Genomic DNA, 27,220 nt, shown 5'->3' on the forward strand with positions numbered 1-27,220 from the left:
TCTTAAATAGGCCCTAACTTATCACATATATACACCTCAATACCTAGAAATATAGAGAATATAAATATAATCGACTATAATTGATCGATAAAGTACACCCATAATATACCTACGTTCAGCAAGAATCAGACATTTACCGTAACCATACTATATTAATGTTGTTATTAATGTATACCCTGAAATACCTACTTCGTGTCTACCTGTGGAATTAACTAAGTACAATTATTAATATATACCCTGTAATTACTCTGTTAAAATTAATACCCTCGTAAAGCAGCTATATTCAGGTGTACAATGAGGGTAGAGGAAGGACTTAAATCTGAACAAAATGGTAGGTATATACACAGTATAGGATGTATCGTATGTATATAAAAATAGAGGTTATGTTGTTATTGGTACCGACTTATGGGTCTCTGTTCTTGCTTACTGGTCTAGTAGGTGGGTGTTCCACTGGTGGTGACTCTGGTTACACTAGTTGCTATACGAGGTACTACTAGTTGTTGGTATTGGATGTTAGGACAGCCACGAGTCCCCAAGTTGTGTCCTCAAGAAATTGGCCTACCAAGGAGAGAAAATACAACTGTCAGTAGGGACTAAACAGTAGAAACACAAGAGACTATAAAAATAATAATAGTTTTAATGATAGTTACCTCTGTTGTTATGGGGCCACAAGGAGGGGTTGTTACAGGACCTTTCCTAAACCGCCAATGATGGAAAAGCCTAGGAAAGACAAAGAACATTAGTCCACAGTAACCACAACGACCAAAACTATTGATTATACTATAATCTTCTAAAATACACACGTGTCCCAAGTTGAGGTTGTCACAGTAACTAAATCGAAATTATTCATCCGCTCACAAAATCTATAGTTTTAAATCCGTCTTAGACGATGGTTTTTCGTAAAACCAAACTATTTTATGGCGGATGAATCTGGATTAGCAAAACTAAAACTTAATTTTGCAATGACAAGCACTGTCGTCAAGACAAAATCAATTAATTGACAGACAAGATGTCATCCGTCTTCCCTTATGTTATTTGATTCTAAAGCGAACATCGAAGCACGGAACCACGGTTGATTTAGTCACGTGACAAGAACCTATACAAGAACTGTGAGACAGATAAGATGGCAGCACACACATTTCTACGTTCTGACATTCCTAAAACAGAACCATTTTGCGAACGAACCAACTATTTTATAGCAATTAGCATAGGCGTAACCAAGGGGGTTTTGAAGTATTTAAATGATTTGTGAAGGTTGCATAAAAAACCGTAACAACTTGTCACCAACATAGAGGTAATCCACAGAATCGGAGAAAGAAGTCACATATTGAGACACAATAAGAACCATCACTGCAATTGATTGTCCAGGGGTAAATAGACAATAAGCGAGGACCAGGTAGGAGAAGACACTCGTGGCTCCAAAATCTGCGGAAGTGGTTCGGGGTCACATCGGTCGAACTATTCAGATTTCAGAAGTGCCGTAAGCAAGATCAGAATTGCCATGTTAATAGCCAACGTTCGCAATGGACAGGACACTTGAAGAAGAAGATAAGAAACGTATTTTTTTTATTTAGCTTAATACCTCGACATCTAATGGCCATTGGCATGATACAGTTGATTTAGTACAATCTGATAATGTAATGTGTAGTGTGTTGAGTAAATGTCTTGTTACTTAGTAAAGCCGATTTCATTGTATTTACAAAGAGACGCTAATTATTGTATCCGAACGTGTGCGGTCCTTCCGGTGAGTAAACCGGAAAATTAAAAAGAGAGCTATAAAAGTTAGCAAAAATCGTTAAAAGTCGAAAATTTTGAAGAACTATAATCTTGCTTAAATTTACATTCTACATTATACTGTTTTAATAGTAATTGATTATTATTTCTCTTAAGTGGACCATTGCAGATATAATACCTAAAACCACGTAGAAAAAAGCTATAGAACAATGTTTGCATAAAAATAGGAAAAATTTTGTAAAAAAAATAAGGAACGTGAATTTGAAGGGAGGATAGAAGTTTTTTTTCTGTGAAGGAATGCCTATATCTATATCCCCGTGGAAAAAAGTTATGGGCAAAAAATAAAATCGCGTTATTTCGTTTTTTGCTTCGTTTTTTGACTATATTTTTGTAAAAAAAATATTTTTGATCTAAGAAGGTGACCTTTTGATAGGAAATTTAATTTTAAAAAACTTTTCTGTAGATGTAAGTATAAGTATGTACGAAAAGTGCATAGAATTGACCCTAATACACTCTAGTACTAGTGCATAGGCACTAACTCAGCCTTTTCTAAAAATCGCACCCCTTTAAATGAGAGCACACCGCGATTTTTTCATATTTGGGGTTCATTGACCATATGACACAATAAAACACCTTTAACTAGTTCCTCTCTAAAGTACATAATCAACAACCTATATGTTGCTGCAACTTTCATATCATTAAATTCAAAATTAACTGTTTGACTTCAAAGCCTTTTATTCCTACATTCATTTTATAGTACGTTCGTTAACGGTAAAATATTACAAAACCTCTAAATTTTAAAGAACCGCTTGGATAGACATGAAAGGCTATAGCGGGATAAGATGGTCAAAATTGCACCAGGCTCGATTCCGTTTTGGGATTAGCCATTCGAAAAGATATAATTGAAAACTCACTCAGCCAAATTTTCAAGTCCCTAGGTGCTTCTGGGGGTCCGCTATGGAAAAAAACGTGTTTTTTGAAAATAATTTTTTTCTGGCGCTGTATTGATGCAAAAAATCTGAAAAAATTCACGAAGGCGTATCTTAATAATACAAAGCTGCTTGATTTTTTTTTTCAGATTTTTAGAGTTAAAATTGAGCCCAGGAAAAATTTTTGAAATTTTCAGGAATTTTTTAGGTTATGTTGGAAATTTTTCGCCAACTTTAAAATAATGTTTTTTGTTAAATTTTTTTCGTTCTTTCAAATGGCATAGGCATCAATATCATTTTCGACGTGGAAAATACTTAAAAATCGAAAAAACTGTTTTTTTTTGCATATTTCTGAAGTTTTTGGCTCATAATCTCAACAACATTCAGCTACATTAATGATCATTTACATTTTTATATGTATTCTTACCTTTACCTTAACCCCGTTTTCGGCGGTTTTACTAAATAGCCTCAAAAATCAGTCAAAAATTAATTTTTTTTTAACGTTCAAAAAAAATTAAAATTTTGTAGTTGTCGATAGAATGTAATAAAATTAATACTTAAATAAATGATTTGTTTGCACGATTATTTGAATTTCATATAATATCGTCCCACTAAGGGTACCCTGCCATAGGCTTATAAAAAATTAATAAATTAACTTTTTTAACGTTTAATTTTTCGACTCATAACCTCAACAACATACAGCTAAATTAATGATCATTTACATTTTTATATGTATTCTTATCTTTACAATTAAAATCAGCTACTAAAACTTATTTTTTTTCCTACAGCCTGCACAAAAATCCAAAAACCCCGTTTTCGGCGTTTTTACTAAATAGCCTCAAAAATCAGTCAAAAAATAATTATTTTTTAACGTTTAAAAAATTAAAATAAAATTTTTGTAGTGTTCGATAGAAATAGTATAAGAGCTGTGAGACATTTTTGAGTAGGTATTTTAGGCAACCTGAAAATTTTTCAGGTGACTCCTCTATGATAGCCTAATACAAAAATGCCGGTCTGGCTGGAGGGTAGCGGTTATTTTCCCCAAAAATCCCCCCCAAAGTTAAAAAAAGGGTAAAAGTTGTTATTACAAAAATATCATTGATATGACTTAAAAGTAAATTTAAATATTCAAATATACAGAAAATAAACAGGCCAGGCGATTTGAGGGTGATTTTAACTCTGCAAGATACTTGCATGGGCGCCCCAGGATTATTTTCAGGGGGTGCATCTGAACTTCAGAAGATTTCATCTGAATCTGTACATACTATTAACGAGTATAAAATATACAACTATACATGCATAGCTATGTACATTCCTTCTGGACAGGGAGGTGCAATTTTTATTTTGACAGAGTATTTTTTAAATAAAAAAAAAATCCTAAAAAAGGCAGGTTTTTTTGGTGAAATTTTCCAATTGCCATGTGACCAAACAAATTACGCGTGCATATGAATGAAAAGCGCTATAGGTAAGCAGCAGTGTGAGAAAGAGCGTATACCGATAGCTGTTTGCGTCCTCCGTTGTAGCTGAGCGAGTCCGTTCGCTCGAGAAAATCACGTGACCTGGCGATATGCATGTTGTTGTGCCTCGAAACGTTAGAGTAATTATTATATATATTATAGTTTTTTAAGTAATTTTTCTTAAAAAAAGGAAAATAATACGTATTATACAATAGACTTTACAAATATGATAGAAAAAGACAAATTTATTATTATAAATATATAGGTAGAAAAGTATAAAATTATATACTAAATTAATTATGTGTCCAAATATTGTACTTCCTCTTCAAACTCCTCATGTGGGCTTAAACGTTCATTCTCTTCTTCTTCGTCAGACTCCCATCGAGACTCAGATTCCTCTTCTACATGATCTGTAAATAGTTGTAATATGTATTTAGAATTAATTAAAAATTAATCAGTGATTAATTAATTGAGTTTCTACGTATTCTATGTCCTTTTATAGGGAGTCGAAGCCTGGACAATCACGGGCGCATCTGAAGAAAGACTTGCCATTTTTGAGATGTGGTGTTATCGAATAATGTAAAAAATATCATGGACACAACACTTAACAAACAGGGAAATATTAAGAAAGATGAATAAGGCAAAAGAAATACTCAACACTATGAAGGAAAGAAAAATGAGCTAAAATAAATATACATTCTCTTCTTCTTCGTCAGACTCCCCTAGAGACTCAGATTCTTCTACCTGATTTGTAAATAGTTGTAATATGTATTTAGAATTAATGAAAAATTAATTAGTGCTTAATTGATTGAGTTGCTACGTATTCTTACTTATATAACCAATGCTTAATACTTTTCCTTATATAGTACGTAAATCGTTCAACTGGACATAGGGAACATACGTTGTATATATTTAGATACATAAATACATACATTGTATTATATTAAGATATTTGTGGCAACTGAGCTCTTTCGATGACAATATGGTTGTTAGCCTTAAGGGGCACTAACACAAATAAACGTCAAAATATGACAATGTAGTAGCTAAATATTTTTGGCCTAAGGGTATGGGAAAACTGTTTAGTTTTGAAATTATGCAGTTTTTAATTAAAAAATATTTTAAAAATTAAAGTAAAATTATTAACTTATTAATCATAAACTTTGTTTTTGATTTATTTATGGGCAGCCTTGCTTCAAAACTCACTCATTCTATTCGTTCTAACAGCTCTATTGCACCAAAAACTCGTACTCGAACAGAAGCTTCAACTAACACAGGTTAGCTCAGTTGCCATAATTCTCTCAATGTATATTCCCTATGTCCAGCTGAATGATTTACGTACTGTATAATCAATCACATCACGTTTTTTATTTCTTAGTATATGACCAAAGTAGCTCATGTTTCTTTCCTTCATAGTGTTGAGTATTTCTTTTGCTTTTTTCATCTTTCTTAATGTTTCCGTGTTGTTACGGGTGTCCATGATATATCTAACATTATTCGATAACTCCACATCTAAACAACGTCAAGTCTTTCTTCAGGACGGAGAATTTGTAGCAACTCAACTAATTAATCACTAATTAATTTTTAATTAATTCTAAATACATATTACAACTATTTACAGATCATGTAGAAGAGGAATCTGAGTCTCGAGGGGAGTTTGACGAAAAATAAGAGAATGACTATTTAAGCTCAGATGAGGAGTTTGAAGAAGAAGTACAAGATTCGGACACAGAATTAATTTAGTTTATAGTTTACACTTTTCTACCTATATATTTATAATAATAAATTTGTCTTTTTCTATCATATTTATAATATCTATTTTATAGTACGTATTATTTTTCTTTAATTAAGAAAAAGTTACTTAAAAACTATAATAACTATAATAATAATTACTCTGACGTTTCTAGAAACAACAACATGGATATCGCCAGGTCACGTGATTTTTATCGAGCGAACGGACTCGCTTAGCTACAACAGAGGACGCAAATAGCTATCGGTATACAATCTTTCTCACACTGCTGCTTACCTATAGCGCTTTTCATTTAAATGCACGCGTAATATTTTTGATCACCTGGCAGTTGGAAAATTTCACCAAAAGAAACCTGTCTTTTTTAGAATATTTATTTTTATTATTAAAAAATACCCTGTCAAAATAACTCCCTGTCCGGAAGTAATGTACATAGCTATGCATGTATAGTTATATATTTTATACTCGTTAATAGTATGTACAGATTCAGATGGAATCTTCTGAAGTTCAGATTCATCCCCTGAAAATATTCCTGGGGCGCCCATGCAAGTATCTTGCAGAGTTAAAGTCTCCCTCAAATCGCCTGGCCAGTTTATTTTCTTTATATTTAAATATTTAAATTTACTTTAAAGTCACGACAATCATATTTTTTGTAATAACAATTTTTACTCTTTTGTTTAACTTTGGGGGGATTTTTGGGGAAAATAACCGCTACCCTCCAGCCAGACCGGCATTTTTGTATTAGGCTATCATGGAAGAGTCACCTGAAAAATTTTCTGGTTGCCTAAAATACCTACTCAAAAATGGCTCAGAGCTCTTGGACCAAAAATGTACCCTTTTATAAAAATGCTTATTGCGGTTGTGATTTTCAAAGCGTGCTTATTTTAAAAAAATCACGCCACTTTGGTGCCGTACGCAACGAAGCGCTACTAGCCACGTTTTTTGGGAAAAACTTCTGGGAAAAACTTCTGGGAAAAACTTCTGGGAAAACTTTTGGGAACGGAAAAAGTCAGTCCTCAAGTACCTGCCGTCAAAGACACTAACTACTTTTTTTTTTAAATATTTTTATTAAACGTTAATGAGGAATTATTATTTAACAAAATTATTAAATTATTTGAATTACTTAATTGATCAAATAGTGCAACCTGAAGGGTGCAGAGTGTTTAAAGGGATTAATAAATTAATTATTAAAAAGTTACTATGCAATCATGAAATTACAAAATTCAAATTCAAATTAATATACAGCATGGTAAAATGAAAGGAATAAATTCGTTATTTCGTAAACTGGCGACTTTAAGGAAAAATACCGAAACGGGTCGAGTGTGATACGAGTGACGTCATTCATCTGGGCGTGATGACGTAATCGATGATTTTTTAAAATGAGAATATGGGTCGTATTCCAGCTCATTTGAAAGGATATTCAGTCTCTATTCAGTAATATAAACACTAACATAATTATTTATACAGGGTGAACAAATAAAAATTTTTGAATTAAATTAATTGACATAAAAAGAAGAATTTAAGTAATTTATTTACTTCAAAATATATTTTACTGCTGTTAGAAAACAGAAGAAAATGTTTGAGATATGAACATTGCTTTTCACTTAAATTAAATGTTCAAGCCAGCCACGTGCCTCTTGGAAGTTCGAACATTGAATTTAAACGAAAAGCAATGTTTATTTTTCTAAAAAAACATTTTTTTTCCGTTTTCTGAAAGTAAAATATATTTTGAATTCAATAAATTACATACATTATTTTTTTTGTAAATTAATTTATTTAAAAAAAAATTTTTTTGGTCACCCTGTATAAATAATAATGTTACTGTTTATACTACTAAACAGAGCATTAAATAACCTTTCAAATAACCAAATGACAGTAAAGTCCCAGTGATTGGCTGTATATACCATAGTTAAAAAATTTACACACAAGTAAAAAACTTCGGTTTGTATAATGGTATAAAATTCTATTAAAAAACTTTTAAAAAAAGTCATTGAAATAGATTATAGAAAAACATCAGAACGTTCTCGATCTAGTCAGGTCATCTTCAGTGACATTCTGTATAGTAATTGAAACTAGCCCACTAGTTTATATGTCTTCAAAATTACATAAATATTTATTAAAATTGTGCTTTTGAAATGCGACACAATGTCGATGTTAATGGATTTTACTATTAGTACTCAAAAGAAGCATGGCTTCCCTGCTCCAAAAAGTGAAGGGGTACTTGTCAAGACGAGTTCGAGGTCAAGACGAAATTTGGTCTGTGTCACTCGTCTTGACAAGTACCCTTTCAGTTTTTCGAGCAGGGAAGCCATGCTGCTTTTGAGCACTAATAGTAAAATCCATTGATATCGACATTGTGTCGCAATGCAAAAGTATAATTTTAATAAATAATTATGTATTTTTTAAGACTATATATCAACTAGTGGGCTAGTTTCAATTACTACACAGAATGTCACTGAAGATGATCTGACTAGATCGAAAACGTTCTGATGTTTTTCTATAATCCATTTGGATGACTTTTTTAAAATGTTTTTTAATAAAATTTTATATCATTTTACAAACCGAAGTTTTTTACTTCTTTGTAAGTTTTTCATATACATAACACTAATTCTCATTAAAAAAAATCATCGATTACGTCATCACGCCCAGATGGATGAAGTCACTACTAGTATGATATATATGCCAAAAATTACAACAAAAATCGACCTTTTGGGATTTTTCCTTACAAAAGTCGACAGTTTAAGAAATAACGAATTTATTCCTTTCATTTGCATGTTACTGTATATTAATTTGAATTTGAATTTTGTAATTTCATTATAAATCCCTTTAAACACTGCACTCTTTAGGTTGCACTATTTAATCAATTGAGTAATTCAAATAATTTAGTAATTTATTTAAATAATAATTCCTCATTAACGTTTAATAAAAAAAATTTATTACGTTGGTAGAAAGTGGCTTTGGCGGCAGGTACTTGAGGCCTGAGTTTTTCCTGAGTATTTCCCAAAAACGTGGCTAGAAGCGCTTCCTTGCGTACGGCACCAAAGTGGCGTCCTTTTTTTAACCTAAGTACGCTTTGAAAATCACAACCGCAACGAGCATTTTTATAAAGGGGAAACATTTTCTATCGAACACTACAATAATTTTATTTTTTAAACGTTAAAAATATTAATTTATTGATTTTTTTATTTTTTTATAAGCAGGGTACCCTTAGTGGGACGGAAATTCAAATAGTCGTACAACTAAATCATTTATTTAAGTATTAATTGTATTACATTCTATCGATAACAACAAAATTTTAATGTTTTAAACGTTAAAAAAATTATTTTTTTACTGATTTTTGAGACTATTTTGTAAAAACGCTTAAAGAAGAGGTTTTTGGATTTTTGTGCAGGCTGTAGAAAAAAAAATAAGTTTTAATAGCTGATTTTGATTGTAAAGGTAAGAATTCGTATAAAAATGTAAATGATCATTAATTTAGCTGTATGTGGTTGAGGTTATGAGTCGAAAACTTCATAAAAATGCCAAAAAACAGTTTTTTGATTTTTAAGTATTTTCCACATCGAAAATGATATTGTTGCCTATGCCATTCGAAAGAACGTAAAAATTTTAACAAAAAAAAACATTATTTTAAAGTTGGCGAAAAATTTCCAACATAACCTAAAAAATTTCTGAAAATTTCAAAAAAATTTCCTGGGCTCAATTTTAGAGCTTAAAATCTGAAAAAAATCAAGCAGCTTTGTATTGTTAAGATACGCCTTTGTGAATTTTTTCAGATTTTTTGCACCAATACAGCATCTGAAAAAAATTGTTTTCAAAAAAACACTTTTTTTCCATAGCGGACCCCCAGAAGCACCTAGGGACTTGAAAATTTTTCTGGGTGGGTTTTCAATTATATCTTTTCGAATAGATAATCCCAAAACTGAATCGAGCCTGGTGCAATTTTGACCATCTTATCCCGCTATAGCCTTTGTAACAAGTCAAAGAAAAAAAGTGATATTGTGCCGATGTGTGCTTATTTTGGACTGGGGTTGAGTTTCACCTCTTCTCGGGGGTGAAAAAATATACGTCCAAAATAAGTTCGGAAATCGATAAACTGACTAATTCTAAGCAACTTTTGTTCTATAGAGTTTTTTCACCAAAAAATAACCACGTTTTTAGACGGTTTTTCGCAAATAACTCAAAAAGTAAGTATTTTGTTGAAAAAATATTTTTAGCAAAAGTATAGCCTGTTAAAAGGTGAAAAAAATGGTGTATGTATGTATTACATCTCTAGACCTAGTAGAAGCAGAGTTAAAGCGTTATAGCTAATGAAAAATAGGTTCATATTTGTAAAGTTAAGATCATATAAACACAACATAAGTAATGCAACTTGTGAAGCGGTAACGAATAATTTCATTTAAGTTGCTAATTATGGGGTGATTTTCCCGATTTTTTTACCAAAAAAAAAGACACCAACTTTTTACTTGTAACTTGTTTACTTTTGATGCTAGAAATCTTTTTTATAAAACAAACACTTGTTTGTAAAACAAACACTTAAAGTGTTTTTAAACACTTTAAAACAGTTGTAATGAGTTTTCACCAAAACGTGCTTCATTTTTTGGATATTTCACGTTATAATATTTTATTTGAAATTTGGCGAATATGGACCTATTTTTCATTACCTATAACCCTGCTTCTACTAGGTATAGAGACCTAGACTTTAGGTCTCGATTTCCGAACTTATTTTGAACGTACATTTTTTCACCCCCGAGAAGGGGTGGTACTCACCCCCAAGGCAAAAGCACACATCGGCGCAATATCACTTTTTTCTTTTGGCATGTTAGCTATGCGTATGCCAAATTTCATGTCAATTCAAGCGGTTCTTTCAAATTTACAGCAAAAACCGTGAAAAAACGTACTATTAAGTTTTTCCGATATATGATAATTATGCCAATGTCGCATCTCTAATTATTATTCGGTTATACAATTGGCCAATAAATGAATCTCTTTAACTTTATCTTCTTACGATTTTCTTGACATTGGGAGTCATTAGTTGCTCGTTAAATATTTATCAATGTTCCAGTGTTTAAAACCATGTATACTTTATCGACATCGATACTATATTATGCACTTTTAAGGTTAAGGTTAATGGACGCTATAAAAATATAGCTGCACCACATTTTATTGCCATTAGCTTGTTTGTATTATACAGTTTACACTAGTTAAAACCAGCCACCTGTAATAGGTCAGTTGATAATGAGACTAAAAAAATTAAAATTAAATTTTGTATTTCAGACAGCACAATAATTATAGTATTTGACAAGTTTTTCCGTTAATTTATATGCATGACACGTGAAATTTCATAGTTTGCTCATTTTAGTTTTGTTAAATTGATTATATTCCTTTTTGGTATGTGGTGGCTGCTTTTAGGGAAAGAAAAACTTTGGTTTTACAAAGACTAAATTGTAAGGCCAGAGGCAAGCTGTTGCTTTTCATCATGATAGGCGGTGCATTCGATATATGAGTCGTATAATTCCAATCTCCGCTAACTCCACACGCAACAAATTTTCAGTAAAAGCAAAAAACTGTATTTTTTAATTTTTTATTTCAGAGCCCCTGTCTAAATGAATTGAAATTATTCCATTAGGGAATATAATTCTAATTCGTTAATAAACCTGATTTACGTAACTTGGTTAATAAAACAAAAGATAAAAATTTATTTAAGTATAAAAAAGTGGATTTAGCAGGTTTTGAAAATAACCAGTGGAGATAGCGTGGAATTAGCGAATTTTGGATATAACTACAAGTGAATTTAACGACTTTTCCTTTTTCTTTTTTTTTATTAGGACATGCTTTTTCAACTTGTTTAGTTATTTCTTCCAATATTTTAATTAATAAAAGAAAATTACGGACAACAATATTCACACAGTTTTGAACTACATATACCGCCATATTGAAATCTTCAGAATGAAAGGAGCTGGCGGGTTTTGGAAAAAATTCTTAACCTTACTGTCAAATTTAGTCGGAATCTGGCGGTTTTAGGTACAAAACGAACATAATAACATCTAAAGAATTGCACAGACTATCTAAAAACAAAGATAGTTCAAAATATGGAAAAAGTGGAGTTAGCGGATATTGGAATTATACGACTCATATCGAAGATAATGCTTCGCGTTCCGATGCTTTGTAGAAACGTTCTGTTTACAAAGGAATCTCAAATGACCGCCAAAGAGTGTGGAGAAGGGGTCGAGAACGCTATACTCAATGTTTCTTAACGCCTAGAGTCTAGAGTACAGTTTGGTGGTAGAGGTATAATGGTATGGAGCAGCATTTCGTTGGAGACACATACAGATCTAGTTATGCTAGGGTCAGGTGGCCCTAATGCTGATACGTACATTAAGGAATGTCTGGAAGAACATCTTATTGGGACCGTGCAAGTTCGGAAGAGCGACACCTGGTTTCATAGCTCAGCAACATTTATAGCGCTTTTAATTATGTTGGCCAATTATATTAGTTCTGTTGCTGGATAATTGTCAAGGCCATATCCCAAAAAAAGGATAAGAAGAAAAAGTAAGATTAAGGTTATGTTATTAAAAGGTAAACATTGTATGTAGTAAATAAAATTAATTATTAAAATGCAGTACTACAAGCAAAATACAATTAATTAAATTTACTTTAATATAATAATTGCATATCATATCAATATTGTGGAGCATCATATAATTTTTGTTCTTCAATAACAGTAAGTATGAAATACTGTCAATTTCAATTGACAATATGAATTATTTAAGAAATATGTAAAAAGTTGCAAGATTTTGCCACTACTCGCACACACAAAGTACTTGCACACAGCAAATACTCGTATGTATTTTGTAGTTGAAAATATCTCCTAATGCACGATAATTCTCGGCCGCACTTAGCTAGGATAACAATGCAATACGTTACATGTTAGCATTCCGTTACTAGCCTGGCCTCCTAGCTTTCCAGGCCTTAATCTAATAGAAGAGCATTTCTGGGACAACTTAGGAAGAGTATCTCTTCGAACTTAGAAAGAGTGGTTTTACAAAATTATGATAACTGAAAAATGTCGTAATTATGGAACTGTGGTAGCGTTAAAACTGGCGCTAATACACGAGTGAGAACAAATACCGCAAAAAGAGATTTCTGCCTTGATTCATAATACCAGAAAGAATGAGAGCTGTTTTCCGAGCTCGAGGAGGATATTTTATGATTTTAATTTGAAAAATTTACAGTAGTCAAAATTCTTGTTACAATAGTCAATATTTTATAATAGAATTTGTTTTCTATTTGATGGTTTGTTATTGAACATACAATAAAAATCCGAACGAACAAATACGCCAGTCAATGGGAGCAAGAATACGATATTACCTCCGAATTCTATCCTACTGCATGGATTTTAATGAAGTTTTAAGAATAGCCTGAAAATATCTCCTTATTCAAAGTCTACCCTATGCCGATGTGTGCTTTTATCTTGGGGGGTGGTTCCCACCCCTTCTCAAGGGTGGAAAATTGTTGGTTAAAATACCTACGGAATTCGCTAGAGAATCTAATTCTAAGCAAAAACGGTTTTATATTTTTTTTTTTGAAAACTAAATACTTTTTGAGTTATTCGTGGTTGAAAATTAGCCATTTTGATTGAAACCTAACACCTTTTCGAACGGTTTTTTGCGAATAACTTAAAAACTATGCATCTAACTAAAAAACTATATTAAACATTTTTGTAGGTCATAAAAAACAAAGAGACACTTACCTTCATAAATCTATAACACAAAAAGAGATATGGTAGGTGAAAAGAGTTTGTTTTTTTGGTACATGTTCAAATTGGTGTATTCAACTTGAAATAACAGAGAAACGGTCGAATTTAGGTGTATAATGCTCCCAATATCATCTTTTGTAGTGCTTGAAAAGATCTTTAAAATGAGCAATATTAAAGGTCGATTATGTTCAAACTAAGTGAGATATGCTGAAAAGAAAATTGATAACTAATGTATTTTAAGAAAAAATGAAAAGTAATTTTAACCCTCATCCACCAGAATGTAAATGCATCGTTTTACTTCTACAGTACCTTTTATTATAGTGTTATTTCTATGTTCAAAAAGTTGGATAGATTTGAAATGAATGGTTTTTGAAAAAAATAAGATTAAATTATAGGGCGCATTTTTAAATTTTCTTAAAAATCTTCCTTTTTCTCCCTGTAACTTGAAAATGATAAGAGATACAGAAATGAAATATAAAAACGAAATTTTTATCTAAAAAAACCCTATATTTTTGTGTGGTATTATAAAAGGAAGATTTTTAAGAAAATTTAAAAATGTGCTCTATAATTTGATCTTATTTTTTATAAAACCATTAATTTTAAACCAGTCCAACTTTTGGAACATAGAAATAATACTATAGTAAAAAGTATTGTAGAAGGAAAACGATGTATTTAAATAATTCTGATGGATGAGGGGTTGAATATACTTCTCATTTCTTCTTAAAATACATTAATCATCAATTTTTTGCAGCATATCTCACTTAGTTTGAATGTAATCGACATTTAATATTGCTCATTTTAAAGGTCTTTTCAAGAACTACAAAAGTTATTGGTCAGTATACACCTAAAATTGACCGTTTCTCTGTTATTTCAAGTTAAATACAGCGATTTGAGCATGCACCAAAAAAACAAACTCCCCTCACCTACCATATCCTTTTTTGTATTATAACTAGATCTATGAAGGAACGAATCTCTTCTGTTTTTTATAAGCTACAAAAATATTTTATATAGTTTTCTTGGTTAGATGCATAGTTTTTAAGGTATTCGCCAAAATCCGTCCGAAACGGTGTCATTTTTCAATGAAAATTGGCAATTTTCAATCGCGAATAACTCAAAAAGTATTGAGTTCTCAAAAAATAATTATAGAACAGTTTTTGCTTAGAATTAGGTTCTCTGGCCTATTCCGTGGCTATTTTAATCAAAAAAAATTTCACCCCCGAGAAGGGGTGGGAACCACCCCAAGATAAAAGCGCACATCGGCATAGGGTAGACTTTATTTCTTGAGCTATTCGCTACTTACAGTGAAAATATCAAGTAAATCGATTTAGTAGGATCGAATTTGGAGCCAAATACCCTCATTGACTGCCCTAAAAACCGAATTAAATTTTTTTTCATAAGGGAGCTGCCCTCAACATGGACTACACAAAAGGTATACATTTTATAATCTTATCAGTCCGTTGTGGTTTGTAGGTTTACTAATCTATTACATAAACAGTAATTATTGCTAATAAGATAATAGTTGTTGTAGAAGCGACTCCGACTCTGATATAGCATATAAACCACCGGAAATCATCATGTCATTTTAGTTTAGAGTAACGAATTTTATTACTAATTCCACTAAAAACGGAAATGCACTTTATGTGCATGCAACAGTAAACTTGTGCCTAGATATAAATAAAGTTTATAGGGTTTTATTTATAGATACTTCGCAGCTAGTTTAAAGGTGCAATTTATTTTTAAAATAAAAAATCGATGTACCTACTGCTATTTTAGCATGGGATTACTTGTTGCAAAAGGTCATTTTATAGTGTGTCTACAATCGTTTTTGTGTATATTATACACTGCTGGACAAAAACCTGGCACTTGATTCCTTGTGTTTAGTTGTTAAGGGCATTGGAGCAAACTTTCGGCTCCAATGCTATTTAAATGTAAATAAATATTAATGTAAATAAATATTTTATTCGAATCCTGAAAAAACTAATAAGTTTTTTTGAAAAATTTAAATGCAGAATAAAAAATTACGTTATTACCGAGGGTCGAAAGTCCTTGAAAACTTCCATGTTTATTTAAATAAGTTACTGGGGTGAAAAACTAAGAGAAAATTTAGTGTGATTTTTAATTTCAAATATGTCATTCAAAATAAACATTTTACTTATGCTAAAAGACTTTTTGTCCATCGGTAATAATTTAGGCGTTATTCTGCGTTTTAATTTTTCAAAAATATGTATTAGTTTTTTCAGGATTCGAAAAAAATGAACACCATGTCGGTGGTGATATTGTCCAAATCGAACATTCGCTATCTTTGTCATACAACGCACTCAGTCGAACAGAATGTGCTGACAAGACAGTGACAATTTTAAATATTTTACACGGCTTCAGGTATATGTTGAGTTGTTTATTAAATAATATTGATAGTGTATTTGAGAAGTAATTGATTTAAGACGTGGAATTAATAAAAAGTTATTTTTTGTTTATTACTTATGGAAGATCCAAGCACAGAATACACCAGGGTATACTCTGGAATCCAAGTATTTTGTTGTTAAAGATGTTCAAAATTTAACCAAGCGTTTCATAGTAACAATATATATTATTAAAAAAATCACTTTATAACTTTTCCTCTTTTCTCGATTAAGTATTAGTTTTTATTGTATAATATACATATAAATTATTATAATTACTGAATACATAATTAGTGAAAAAATTATCACATTAGTTAACTGAATTAATAATTTAAGCAATTATACAAGTAACAGTTATCCAAGAACATTCAAAAGCCATATTTTTAGTTAATGAAGACAATGTCATTGTCAAGTAATATTTACATATCCATACCAGTAAGAATTTTACCATACGTAATTTGCCGTGTAAAGAAAGAAAAAGTAGGGAAAACCGTAAAATATTTGCGGTTGCTTAAAGATTTAACGGTTTAAATTTTGTAAAAAATGTCCCAAGAGTCAAAAAAAGTGATGTTTTCGTTTTTTACCTACAACACTAAAATTGCCGTCTTTTAGGCAGCGTCTAGACACCGCGATAAATTCGAGCAATATATCGATATCGATGGAGTTGGATTGGAGTTTGTATCGGATTCCATCAATTTATTGTAACGATCGAGTTATTTCAGTTTATAATCAAATGCGACCATATATCGCAGCGTCTAAACAGCTTTAAAAAAATCAATAAATCGTAGCAATTTATCGTCATAATAAATTGCTCGCATTTATCGCGGCGTCTAAACACCTCTTTAGATACTCCTAGAATGACCAGGAAGGATCGTTTCATCTTGACCTATTAATAATCACCATACAGAAAATGATGTATATATAAAGGATTTTCCATTTTTTTAATGTAATTTTATAGAGCCCCGAAAAAAAAGCGTAATAAGCGTAGGCCATGATTTCCTTTATTTCTATGGATTAGTGGTAATTTAGTCAATGATCAAGTTGTGTGTGTTACTATAATGATTATTTCATTCATAGAGATTCTGAGCTACAAGAATAAAAATTACAGCGATAATTTTTGATAATTTCCCGTCGTCAAGTATTACGTCAGATGCCCTTCGTTGCTACGAAAAAATGAAAATTCAGTGACATTAATGACAATTAATGTTTTACAACTTGTCAAAGAGAACACCAGGAACAGATTTAGCAAATATCGCGGCGAAGATATTAATAAAATATTAGTTAAAATGATTTAAAAAACAGTTTTATTCATGAAATAATATTATCGAATTACACTCGAACTCTTAAAAATTATCTATTTGTTTTGCCCTCGTGACACTTTGACATAATTTCAATTAGAACTGCCAAAGTGACACTCGGAATACAAATCGATAGTTTTAGAGCTCTCGTGTCGTGTAATTACTACTGATAATAATTTTATGTTGTGCAATTTTTGAGCAATAAATAAATCGTCAGTTTGTAAGAAAAAATTCAATATCCCTTATATCGGAAACGAAGCATTTGCGGGCATATGTTTATAAGCAAACGGTCAATATTTTTTATGCAGAATTATTCCTTAAAATTAGCACTTATTTAGAAACACCCTGTATTAATGAAGAACTTGGCTAGTTGTTGAAGTACCTAACTTTTTTATTATTCAACATATTATGTTGCGAGTGCTCATTAAGCGAATGAATCAAAAAACAGAATGTTAAGAAAACCTGAGGCTATAGTTGGGTTTTAATTTCCATATTTTATAAATGCTAGAATATTCCACAGGGTGTGGTGAACTTTGAGAATAAAACACAGTTTGATTGGTACACCCGGTATACAATGATAATGTACCTGTCTAGCAACAATTTTATTACAGCAATATTGTTAAAAGATAAGGCTATAAAATATTAAAAAAATCACTTAAATCGGACAACAGCTTTAGGAAATTCAAGATATCAAAAAAATTATCCATTTTGTGAGGTGGCCGTTTTTTGTGCCGGTCGGTGTACATACCTTCAGTGTCGTTTAATTCTTGAAGGAATATATCACCCATGCGTTCGGGGATTTCATCGTCCTCATACCATCTGAACCGTATGAGCTTTCATCTAGTGCCCATCCATAATAATTGTTAGCGTTTAAACCGTAGGGCACATCCAAGTAAGCATTCCTCAAAATGTTACCAATGTAGGATGTTCTTAAGCAATGAAGCTGCAATTATTAAACATGTGATAAAGAGGGACCCAACAACGTCAAAAATCCGCCCCTATTTAAACGTAACATAACTTTTGAACCAATAGACATAAATTAACCAAACAAAGTTCAAAATAATCGTTATTTCATGCGGTATCCGAGTTTGTCTGAGTTTATGCCGTATCAATTCATAAAAATGGAAAAACTACCCCTACACTTGGATGCACGATTTTTAATTATTTTTTTTTTGCAGTTACATTCGCAGTACAGTTCAAACCAAACCCTTCTTTCAGTGTGTCATAGTTTATCGAATTCTCTATTACGCATTTAGTTAGAAGTTACTGGAAAAAGGTACTTTCGTGGTTATTATACATAGTACATAGAACTTATAGACGGAGAACTAGAGCCGAAAAATCATCGTCATAAGTAATATGGAGTTTTTCCTGTGAAATGTGTCCATTGTATATTGACAATTATGACCCCTTTCAGGCTGACACCTCAGTGGATACAGGAAGTAGTAATAAGGGATGAAAGGGGAAAGTTAGTGCAGTCATTAAAGGTTTTCACCTCCTATTTTGTTAAACCTCCATCGATTTTCATGACAATTATTGGTGACTAGTTAGAGCATACCTCAAGAAATAAAACTGATTTGGTGCCAACTTGCACTTTTACCCTGGTGGTGAATACCACCGCTTTTCGCGGGTGAAAACAATTTAATTAAAAATAACCCCACAAATCGATTGAGGTAGTAATTTTAAGTAAAATTTGTTATATCATGTTATTAAAATAAATCAATACTTTTTGAGTTATTAAAGTTCAAATATTTGTCTATTTAAGAGCATATGCGTGAAGTTACGGATGACAAAAAGAACATATTAATTAATTGTATGTTAGTAAAATATTATTTTTTATATTATTTCGATATTTAATTGAATTTTTTCTATCAATATAAACTGAATATGTCCAGAAACTGGGGGTGTCCAATAATGGGTACATTTTTGACATATTCGAATGCACTTTTGCTAAATTTATAATATCGAAATAATATAAAAATAATATTTTACTAACCTACAATTAATTAATATGTTCTTTTTATCATGCGTAACTTTACGCATGTGCTCTTAAACAGACAAATATTTGATCTTAAATAACTCAAAAAGTATTGATTTATTTTAATAACATGATATAACAAATTTTATTTATAATTTTTCCCTCTATCGATTTGTGGGGTTATTTTTAATAAAATAGTTTTCACCCCCGAGAAGCGGTGGTATCCACCCCAGGGTAAAAGTGCAAGTTGGCACCAAATCATTTTTATTTCTTGGGGTATGCTCTAAATAGTCACCAATTTTCATGCAAATCGATGGAGGTTTAACAAAATAGGAGGTGAAAACCTTTAAAGACTACACTAACTTTCCCCTTTCATCCCTTATTGCTACTTCCTGTATCCACTGAGGTGTCAGCCTGAAAGGGGTCATATTTATCAATATACAATAGACACGTTTCACATGCCAAACTCCATATTACTTATGACGGTGATTTTTCGGCTCTAGCTCTTAGACTATTAGAAAATTATGTATTCGTTGACGGGTAGTTGAATATTAAAGCACCTTCTAATAATGGATCTACAAATTGATTGACGTTTAAAATACCATAAATCGATAACCAATCAATGATACGAATAAAGATAAATTGACAAAAAAGTACTCGATCGTGACAGTACTTTCACAATGTCAACGGGTAAAATGGCAATTATCCTTCTAGGATAGTATTTTCCGACATTGTGTAGTGAAAATTTTATGTTCTATTATTTATTTTTTCATTCAAATATTGGCAAATATTTGAAATATTTCATTCACATGATGAAAGCTTGGGTTGAAATTCTAGGATGATGCCCCACTAAAAATAAAAATTTACGGATTCTAGCGTTTTTTTTGTTTTTTTACATCAAACAGAGCAAATCCTGGGTGGAAAGTTTTCTTTGCTCCATCTTTTATAAATAGCATGTGTCGAAGTTTTGTATCAAAAATGAATATCATTATATCGTTGTGACTGCTTCATAATTGTATTTTTTTAATAACAATGGAAATTTATGTTAAGTGTTTCATTAAAAAAATTTATTATCGTATGACTAAGGTAATCCTACTTCCAATTCAAGGTCAAATTTAATATTATTTTAATTCTGTAAATATTCGGTACCACGATTCTAACAAAAATTGGTAATATTTATTAATCTAGATACAGTAATACAATAAATCGACTACTTTACATTGTTCGAGTGCATTCAATATGCCAATACGGTCTATCCGTCATAGGCGAGCGGCAGGCAACCCCAAAATGACCATGTACTGACCACGGAGAGGTGAATGGCCAATTTTAGACATACTGTATGTTTTTGACGGTGCTGAAAACGAAAATGACATTTATTTTGAATTTCATGTGGGGGAACATTGTCAAAATCGCAATTTTACCCTAAAAATAAAAAAATAAAATCACCTTTTTTGCGTTTGCCTCGCTATAACTCTGTTCTATTTTAATATTTTTTTCTGATAATTTTTACAGTATATAGCTCTAACATTTCTGAAGACAACATTTCTTTTTCAAGCTGTAAGTCTTATTCTTCTATAAAGGTTAATGAATTTTTCAAAGAAAAAGGTGCGGATTTGTGCATTGCAAAGTTTAATCGCAAAAATTGAGTGACGAAATTTAAAATTTAGCCCTTTAATCACGTTTCATTGCTTAGTATTAACTGCCACGGTGCGCGGTGATTACACCCTGTGATAACTCTCAGCGCCTCGATGCCCAGCGACGATGGATTGGTAGATTAGGTAGTATTGAATGGCCTCCTCGTTCCCCCGATTTGAATCCTAAAGATTATTTTTATTGGGGATATTTGGAAAGTAGAATTTGTAAAATTAAACAAGCAAGTGTTGCAGAGTTAAGGCAAGGAATTATCGATGAATCCATATTCATTTCTAGAAAAACATGGAAAAATGTAATAGACGTATTAGAGATAAACATTAATGTAGTAAACTTTTAATTATGTTCAAATTTAGTTGTACATACAGTTTGAATCAAAAAAGTTATTGAGACGATTAGGCGTTTCTAGGCTTTTGTTTTATCTTTTTAAAATGTTCCTGACTTATCAAATCGAAACTGTTGTATACGGTTAAACTGGTATTAAAGTAGAAAATTATTTCAATTAGAAATTATTTCAATAAAGGTTAAGTATACAGGGTGTTATATTAAAAAATATTGCAAAATAAGTGTTTTTAAGATATTAGACCTTTTCAAACTTCTGGTACTTTCCCTCTGTATAGCTGATAACATGTAATATTAAGCTTGCTTCTAGTTATTTTTGTGATATTTAGAACTCATTAACTTCTTTTTTTACAGCTATATATAATTGGAAAGGGGACACAAAATTCGGTCTTTCTCTGGAAATCGGCGATACCGTGCAAATTTTAGAAGAATGTCAAGGCTGGTACCGAGGATTTTCTTCCAAAAATCGAGCGCACAAAGGAATCTTTCCACAATCTTACATATATCTCAAACCATGTAAGGTGGATAACGAAGGACTTTTCGAAAGTATTGTTCCATTAGAGGATCCTATCGTCAGAGAAGTTACGCTTGTCCTACGAGAATGGGGAAGAATCTGGAAAGGAATATTTGTGGTATGTATATATTAGTATTTTGACAAAAATCACTGTAATTTGTAATACGACAAGAAAATACAAGAATTACCCCTCTAATACAAAAATTATCACTAAAAAATTATTATATAAGGTTCTGCCAGTTCCGTACATCATAGCTAGCCCTTATGGCAGCTTTGTAGAATTTTCCCTTCATCTTCATTGGAATTTTTCTGTTACACAACACTCATTCCACTTCATCCATTCAATCCTAAGTCTACTGCATGCATCTCAATGTATTTCCCGATTACTCTGTAATACCAATCTAAAAATTATTACTTTTCGCTTTCACTATTTCCTTCTAACACTACATCATCGCTGTAGCATCGCTGTTATCTTATCCAAAACTAATGAGAATAAATAAGGTCTAATCACCGAGCCTTGGTGCAATCTTACTTTCACATGAAATTCATCAGTCTCTCCCACACCTGTCCTAACACTAGTTGTCGCTCCCTCTTACATATCCCACGCAATCTTTACATATTCACAGGGGACTCCTTTCTTATTGAGTGCCTACCACAGAATCTCTCGAGGAACTGTATCATATGCTCTCAAGATCAATGAATATCATATGAGCGTTTGTTTCTTTATTCCTGTATTTTTCCATCAACTGCCTTATAATGAAAATTGCATCTCTTGTTGATCTGCCCTGCATAAAACCAAATTGATTATCGGATGGTGTGACTAAGTAGTTTTATGGCCCTGTAGTTTGTACATTGTTGCATATCTCCCTGGTTTTTGTAAACAGGTACTAATATACTTCTTTTTCATTCGTCTGGCATTAGTCCAACTTCCATAATTCTATTAAATAAACCTGTTAGACAACTTGTTCCTGTCTCTCCTAACGTTCTCCTCACTTCAGCAGTAATATATCATTTGTTCGAACTGCTTTTCCTTTCTTTATTTTTTGAAGTGCCTGAATCACTTCCTCGTTTGTTATTTTGGTGACCATTGCTGTTTCTGTATCTGTTAACTCAACTGGATATCTGTCAAATTCTTCATTTAACAAACTGTCAAAATACTTTTTGTATCTCTTTTTGACATCATTTTTGTGAATTAGTATTTTATTATTTTCATCTCGGACACATTTAATCTGATTAAAATCTTTTGCTCTCTGTTTTGACTATTTTTGTTTCGTTGTCCCTGGTATCAAGTCGATCGTACAGATTTGTATACGTTTCTGCTTTAGTTCTTGCTACCGCTACTTTCGCTTCCTTTTTGGCGACCATACAGTATTGAAAATCTGTGTCCTACCAATTTTCTTGCCACTATTTATATAATTTCCTCTTCTCTTTGATTTTTTTCTTGTATTTCGTTTGACCACCACCAATCCTAACGTTTTCCCACGTATTTCAATAGCAGTATCTTTAACGATGCTAGCCATCTTCCTCCAAATTGTATTAGGGCTTCCTTTCATACTCGTATTCCAACACATCCTTTCTACTATTTTGCCCTGAATAGACCTTTTTTCTCGACTTTTAACATCCACAGTGGTGTAATCACCACAGAATCAAGTGTGATTTTTTGTGGTTTGTTGGCTTACATTCATGTATATGTTAATATCTTCCTTTCTTATCATGAAATAGTCTATTTGGGAGTGATTTTGTCCACTTTTGCACATAAAAAGTTAAGTTTCTCTCTTTTGAAAGAATATATTAACAATCGCCATGCCATATGCAATGCTGTTACTAATAATTCAATATGGCGATTGTTAACGCATTCTTTCAAAAGAGAGAAACTCAACTTATTACGTACAAAAGTGGACAAAATCACTCCCAAATCGACTTTTTCATGATAAGAAAGGACTGCAAGGTAATTCGACACAAAATAGTCTGAGCATTATAAATATGTACTTTAATTTTCCATGTTTATTTTTAATTCTCAGGACAGAAATCATTACAAATTCGAAACTGTTGGAAAGGTCATGCGGGATCTTCTGGAATGGAGAAGGCAACTCGTCCTGGGTACTTTGACTCACGATCAAACCACAGATCTGAAACTCAAAATTATCCAAAAAATAGATTGGGGAAATCGGTGAGTATGTTACAATTTTTCCTTTAGTATATCTATGGTATTGTCCGTTTCACCGTTTTTTGCCTACTTGATGTTGAAAACCACTCTTAAGTAAGATAAAACTGTCAATCAAATTACCAATGGCGGAGAGAAATATATTTTCTAAATAAAAATTAATCACTCGACGCAGAGAAGAAAATGGTAGTACGGTTAGCAGAGCTGCAAAATAGCAGAGTACGGTTTAGGTTTAGATGGGTAAACCGTCGATGCATTAGTGGAATAGATGATTCCTAGCATCGCCCGATGGCTTGGTTAAGCCTTGGGTTTACAGTTGACTTTAATCGTTATCGACACTCACTGCATCGTTCCTCGTTAGAGGTCGCTAAAGGCATGCGTTGGTATATTACTTTAATATAATTGCCAATTAGTCGGGGCATTTTGATTCAGTTCAGTCTTCTTACAAGCCTCTTTAAAGTGAGACCTAGAAAAACGTGTCAAAGGATGGTAAGACACTCGAATTGAATCGAAACTCAACCGCCTATGTTTATTTTAATCAATCGTAATTTAATTATATGTACGTACAAATAATAGATATTCATGCGCCGAACATGCAAGGTTAAGGTATAAAAAATGGAAAAATTCAATTATAATAAAAAATATACTTCACAATTATAATGACGCATACTGATAAACCTAGCGAACGCCAATATTAGACATTCAGTACCGCTATTTAATTAAAATTGAAATCCTTCAAAATTGAGCAGTACATCACTGCTTTATAGAAATGTGATTTAAGTGTAGACTTCCGTATTGAATATATATTTTGTATTTACCGGGGAAACTAGATTAAATTGTCTCGTTGATGGATTAAAAACTTACGTCTGCGTTTGAACTTCTAACTTGTATCTCCTCTCCTGTATCTCATCGTCACCATCATCAATGGCGTTACAACTTTTCGTGAGTCTTTGCCGCGTTTACTATTGCCTTCCATGTTTGTCGGTCCTGTGCAACTGTTTCCCGTTGTCTCACTCCCATTTTCCACCTTTTTCTAGACCGTCCTAGACCTTCTCCCGTCTGGCCTTTCCCAAAACACATTGTTTATAAGTAGGGGTCGACAAGACAAGAATTATTGTCTTGACAACAACTTCTTGTCTTGAGAAAAAATCAAGAAATTTAAAAAAAATCTTGTCTTGACGTTTTCTTGACATGTTATATATCTTGTCTTGACTCAAGAAATTTCAAGATCTTGAAATTTCTTGATTTTTCAAGATCATGAAATTTCTTGATTGCCCGATCCGGTGTTTCCCCGACGACCTTTTTATTGCGTTGCGTGCTGACACGGCCTCGACTGTCACTGGGGGGAGTCCCCGAACTGCATTTGTATCCTGACTAACGAAAAATTGAGGTGTAGTTGCATGCTTAAAGTAAGCATTCTGTATGGTTCGCACATACCTATTCTAAACTTAGCTGTCCAGGATTTCATAAAAATTATACCAAATCGAGACAGTTAGACATCCAAAAGGATTTTGATTATTTGGAGGATGAGATCGAAATATAAAATGATAGAAATGATACTGCTCTAGATTTCAATTATCCTGTAAGTAAAATGAAATACCTCTTCAAAAAAGATCAAACACTCAGGGCAAATGCAACTTAAACAGTACTTGCGAGCCCATAAATTATTGTAAGATGACTATGCCAAAATTAGATGTGCCTACAAAATGGCATTCAATTTTCGAGATGCTAACATGGGTTTAAGTGTAAAAAATGCTTTAACTACATTTTGCTACATCGAAAATCTAAATAATTGCAAAATATTAGATAAAGAATGGGTTCTGATTTGTAAATTTTGTCAGTATCTGAGAAGCTTTAAAACACTTTCTTCAATACTCGAAGGGGAAAAATATTGCACACTCGCACACTCCCATTGGTGTCACTTGGGGTAAACTTACTTTTGGACAAACTGGAAATATTTTCAATCTCCGAGGGATAAAATAAAGTGTTCAATAAATTAAAATATATTATGTTATGTTAAAATAATGTTATCTATTTCACAAATAAATACATTTTAGAGTAACAAATTGAAGAGTCTAAGATGCAGAATCCACCAATTTAATAAAAATTAAAATGGTAGATAGTAATTTAAACCTGAGACTTTTCACGTTGCAAGTTCTTACTGGTACATCCTAAATCTGCGACTTTTTCAATTAATAAGACAGCAGACGACGAATATAGAAAACGAAAGGGAAACGATCACATTCCGCCTTCATTCGTCTCGGAAAAGGTTAGCAGAGGAACTTTCAGTACTCAAACCGACTAAAGGAAATAAAATAATAAATGATGGTTTTGCTTGTTTTCGATTCAGAGGGTTGCACACCCGCTAGACAGGCTCTGTTTCTACCATTTCAGGCGTCATCAGTAGCTTTTGTTAGCGCGCACACCTCTGAATCGAAAAATAGCTCCACCATCATTCTAAAGGAAATCTGAAAAATAATGAAAATTCCCCTTAGACGCGATACAGCGACATCTCATAACAAATTGAAGAGTCTCAGATGCAGAATCCACCAATTTAATAAAAATTAAAATGGTAGATAGTAATTTAAACCTGAGACTTTTCGCGTTGAAAGTTCTTACTGGTACATTTTTATTAAATTGGTGGATTTTGCATCTGAGACTCTTCAATTTGTTATGAGATGTCGCTGTATCGCGTCTAATGGGAAATTTGAATTATTTTTCAGATTCCCTTTAGAATGATGGTGGAGCTATTTTTCGATTCAGAGGTGTGCACGCTAACAAAAGCTACTGATGACGCCTGAAATGGTAGAAACAGCCTGTCTAGCGGGTGTGCAACCCTCAGAATCGAAAACAAGCAAAACCATCATTTATTATTACATTTTAGAGTTTTCATTATTAATCAAGATATTTCAAGATTTCTTGTTTTCTTTTGACCAAGAAATCTTGGTAATGGCATTGGCATAAAACTTCTTATCTTGTCTTGAAATCTAAAATTACTTCTTGTCTTGATCTTGTCTTGAAATCAAGACAAGATCTTGAAATTTTCAAGAAGTTGGCGACCCTTATTTATGAGGTGATTGTCATTATTGCGTATCACGTATCACATGCCCTGCCCATCTGAGTCTGTTGGCATTTAGATATCTGACTATATTTTCCTTTTCGAAGAGGTACCCTAACGTTATTGTATCCGCGCCTCCATTCGTTTGTCACGCTGTCCCTGCAGGGGCCATATATCAATCGAATAGTTTTACGTCCAAA

The 27,220-nt window shown here is 32.2% G+C and overlaps 1 protein-coding gene across 2 annotated transcripts in view; it reads left to right on the forward strand.

Moving 5' to 3' along the window:
• Nucleotides 1–27,220, forward strand: part of LOC114336054 (dedicator of cytokinesis protein 3) — a 403,673-nt gene that overhangs the window by 61,658 nt on the left and 314,795 nt on the right. For both annotated transcript variants that reach the window (XM_050659323.1, XM_050659324.1), the window contains exons 2-3: nucleotides 21,639–21,916; nucleotides 23,820–23,968. In XM_050659323.1, coding sequence (XP_050515280.1) covers nucleotides 21,639–21,916; nucleotides 23,820–23,968 — 427 coding nt within the window. The remainder of the gene's footprint in view (nucleotides 1–21,638; nucleotides 21,917–23,819; nucleotides 23,969–27,220) is intronic.

The sequence above is a fragment of the Diabrotica virgifera genome, chromosome 8 (assembly GCF_917563875.1).
Source record: "Diabrotica virgifera virgifera chromosome 8, PGI_DIABVI_V3a".
Taxonomy (NCBI): Eukaryota; Metazoa; Arthropoda; class Insecta; order Coleoptera; family Chrysomelidae; genus Diabrotica; species Diabrotica virgifera.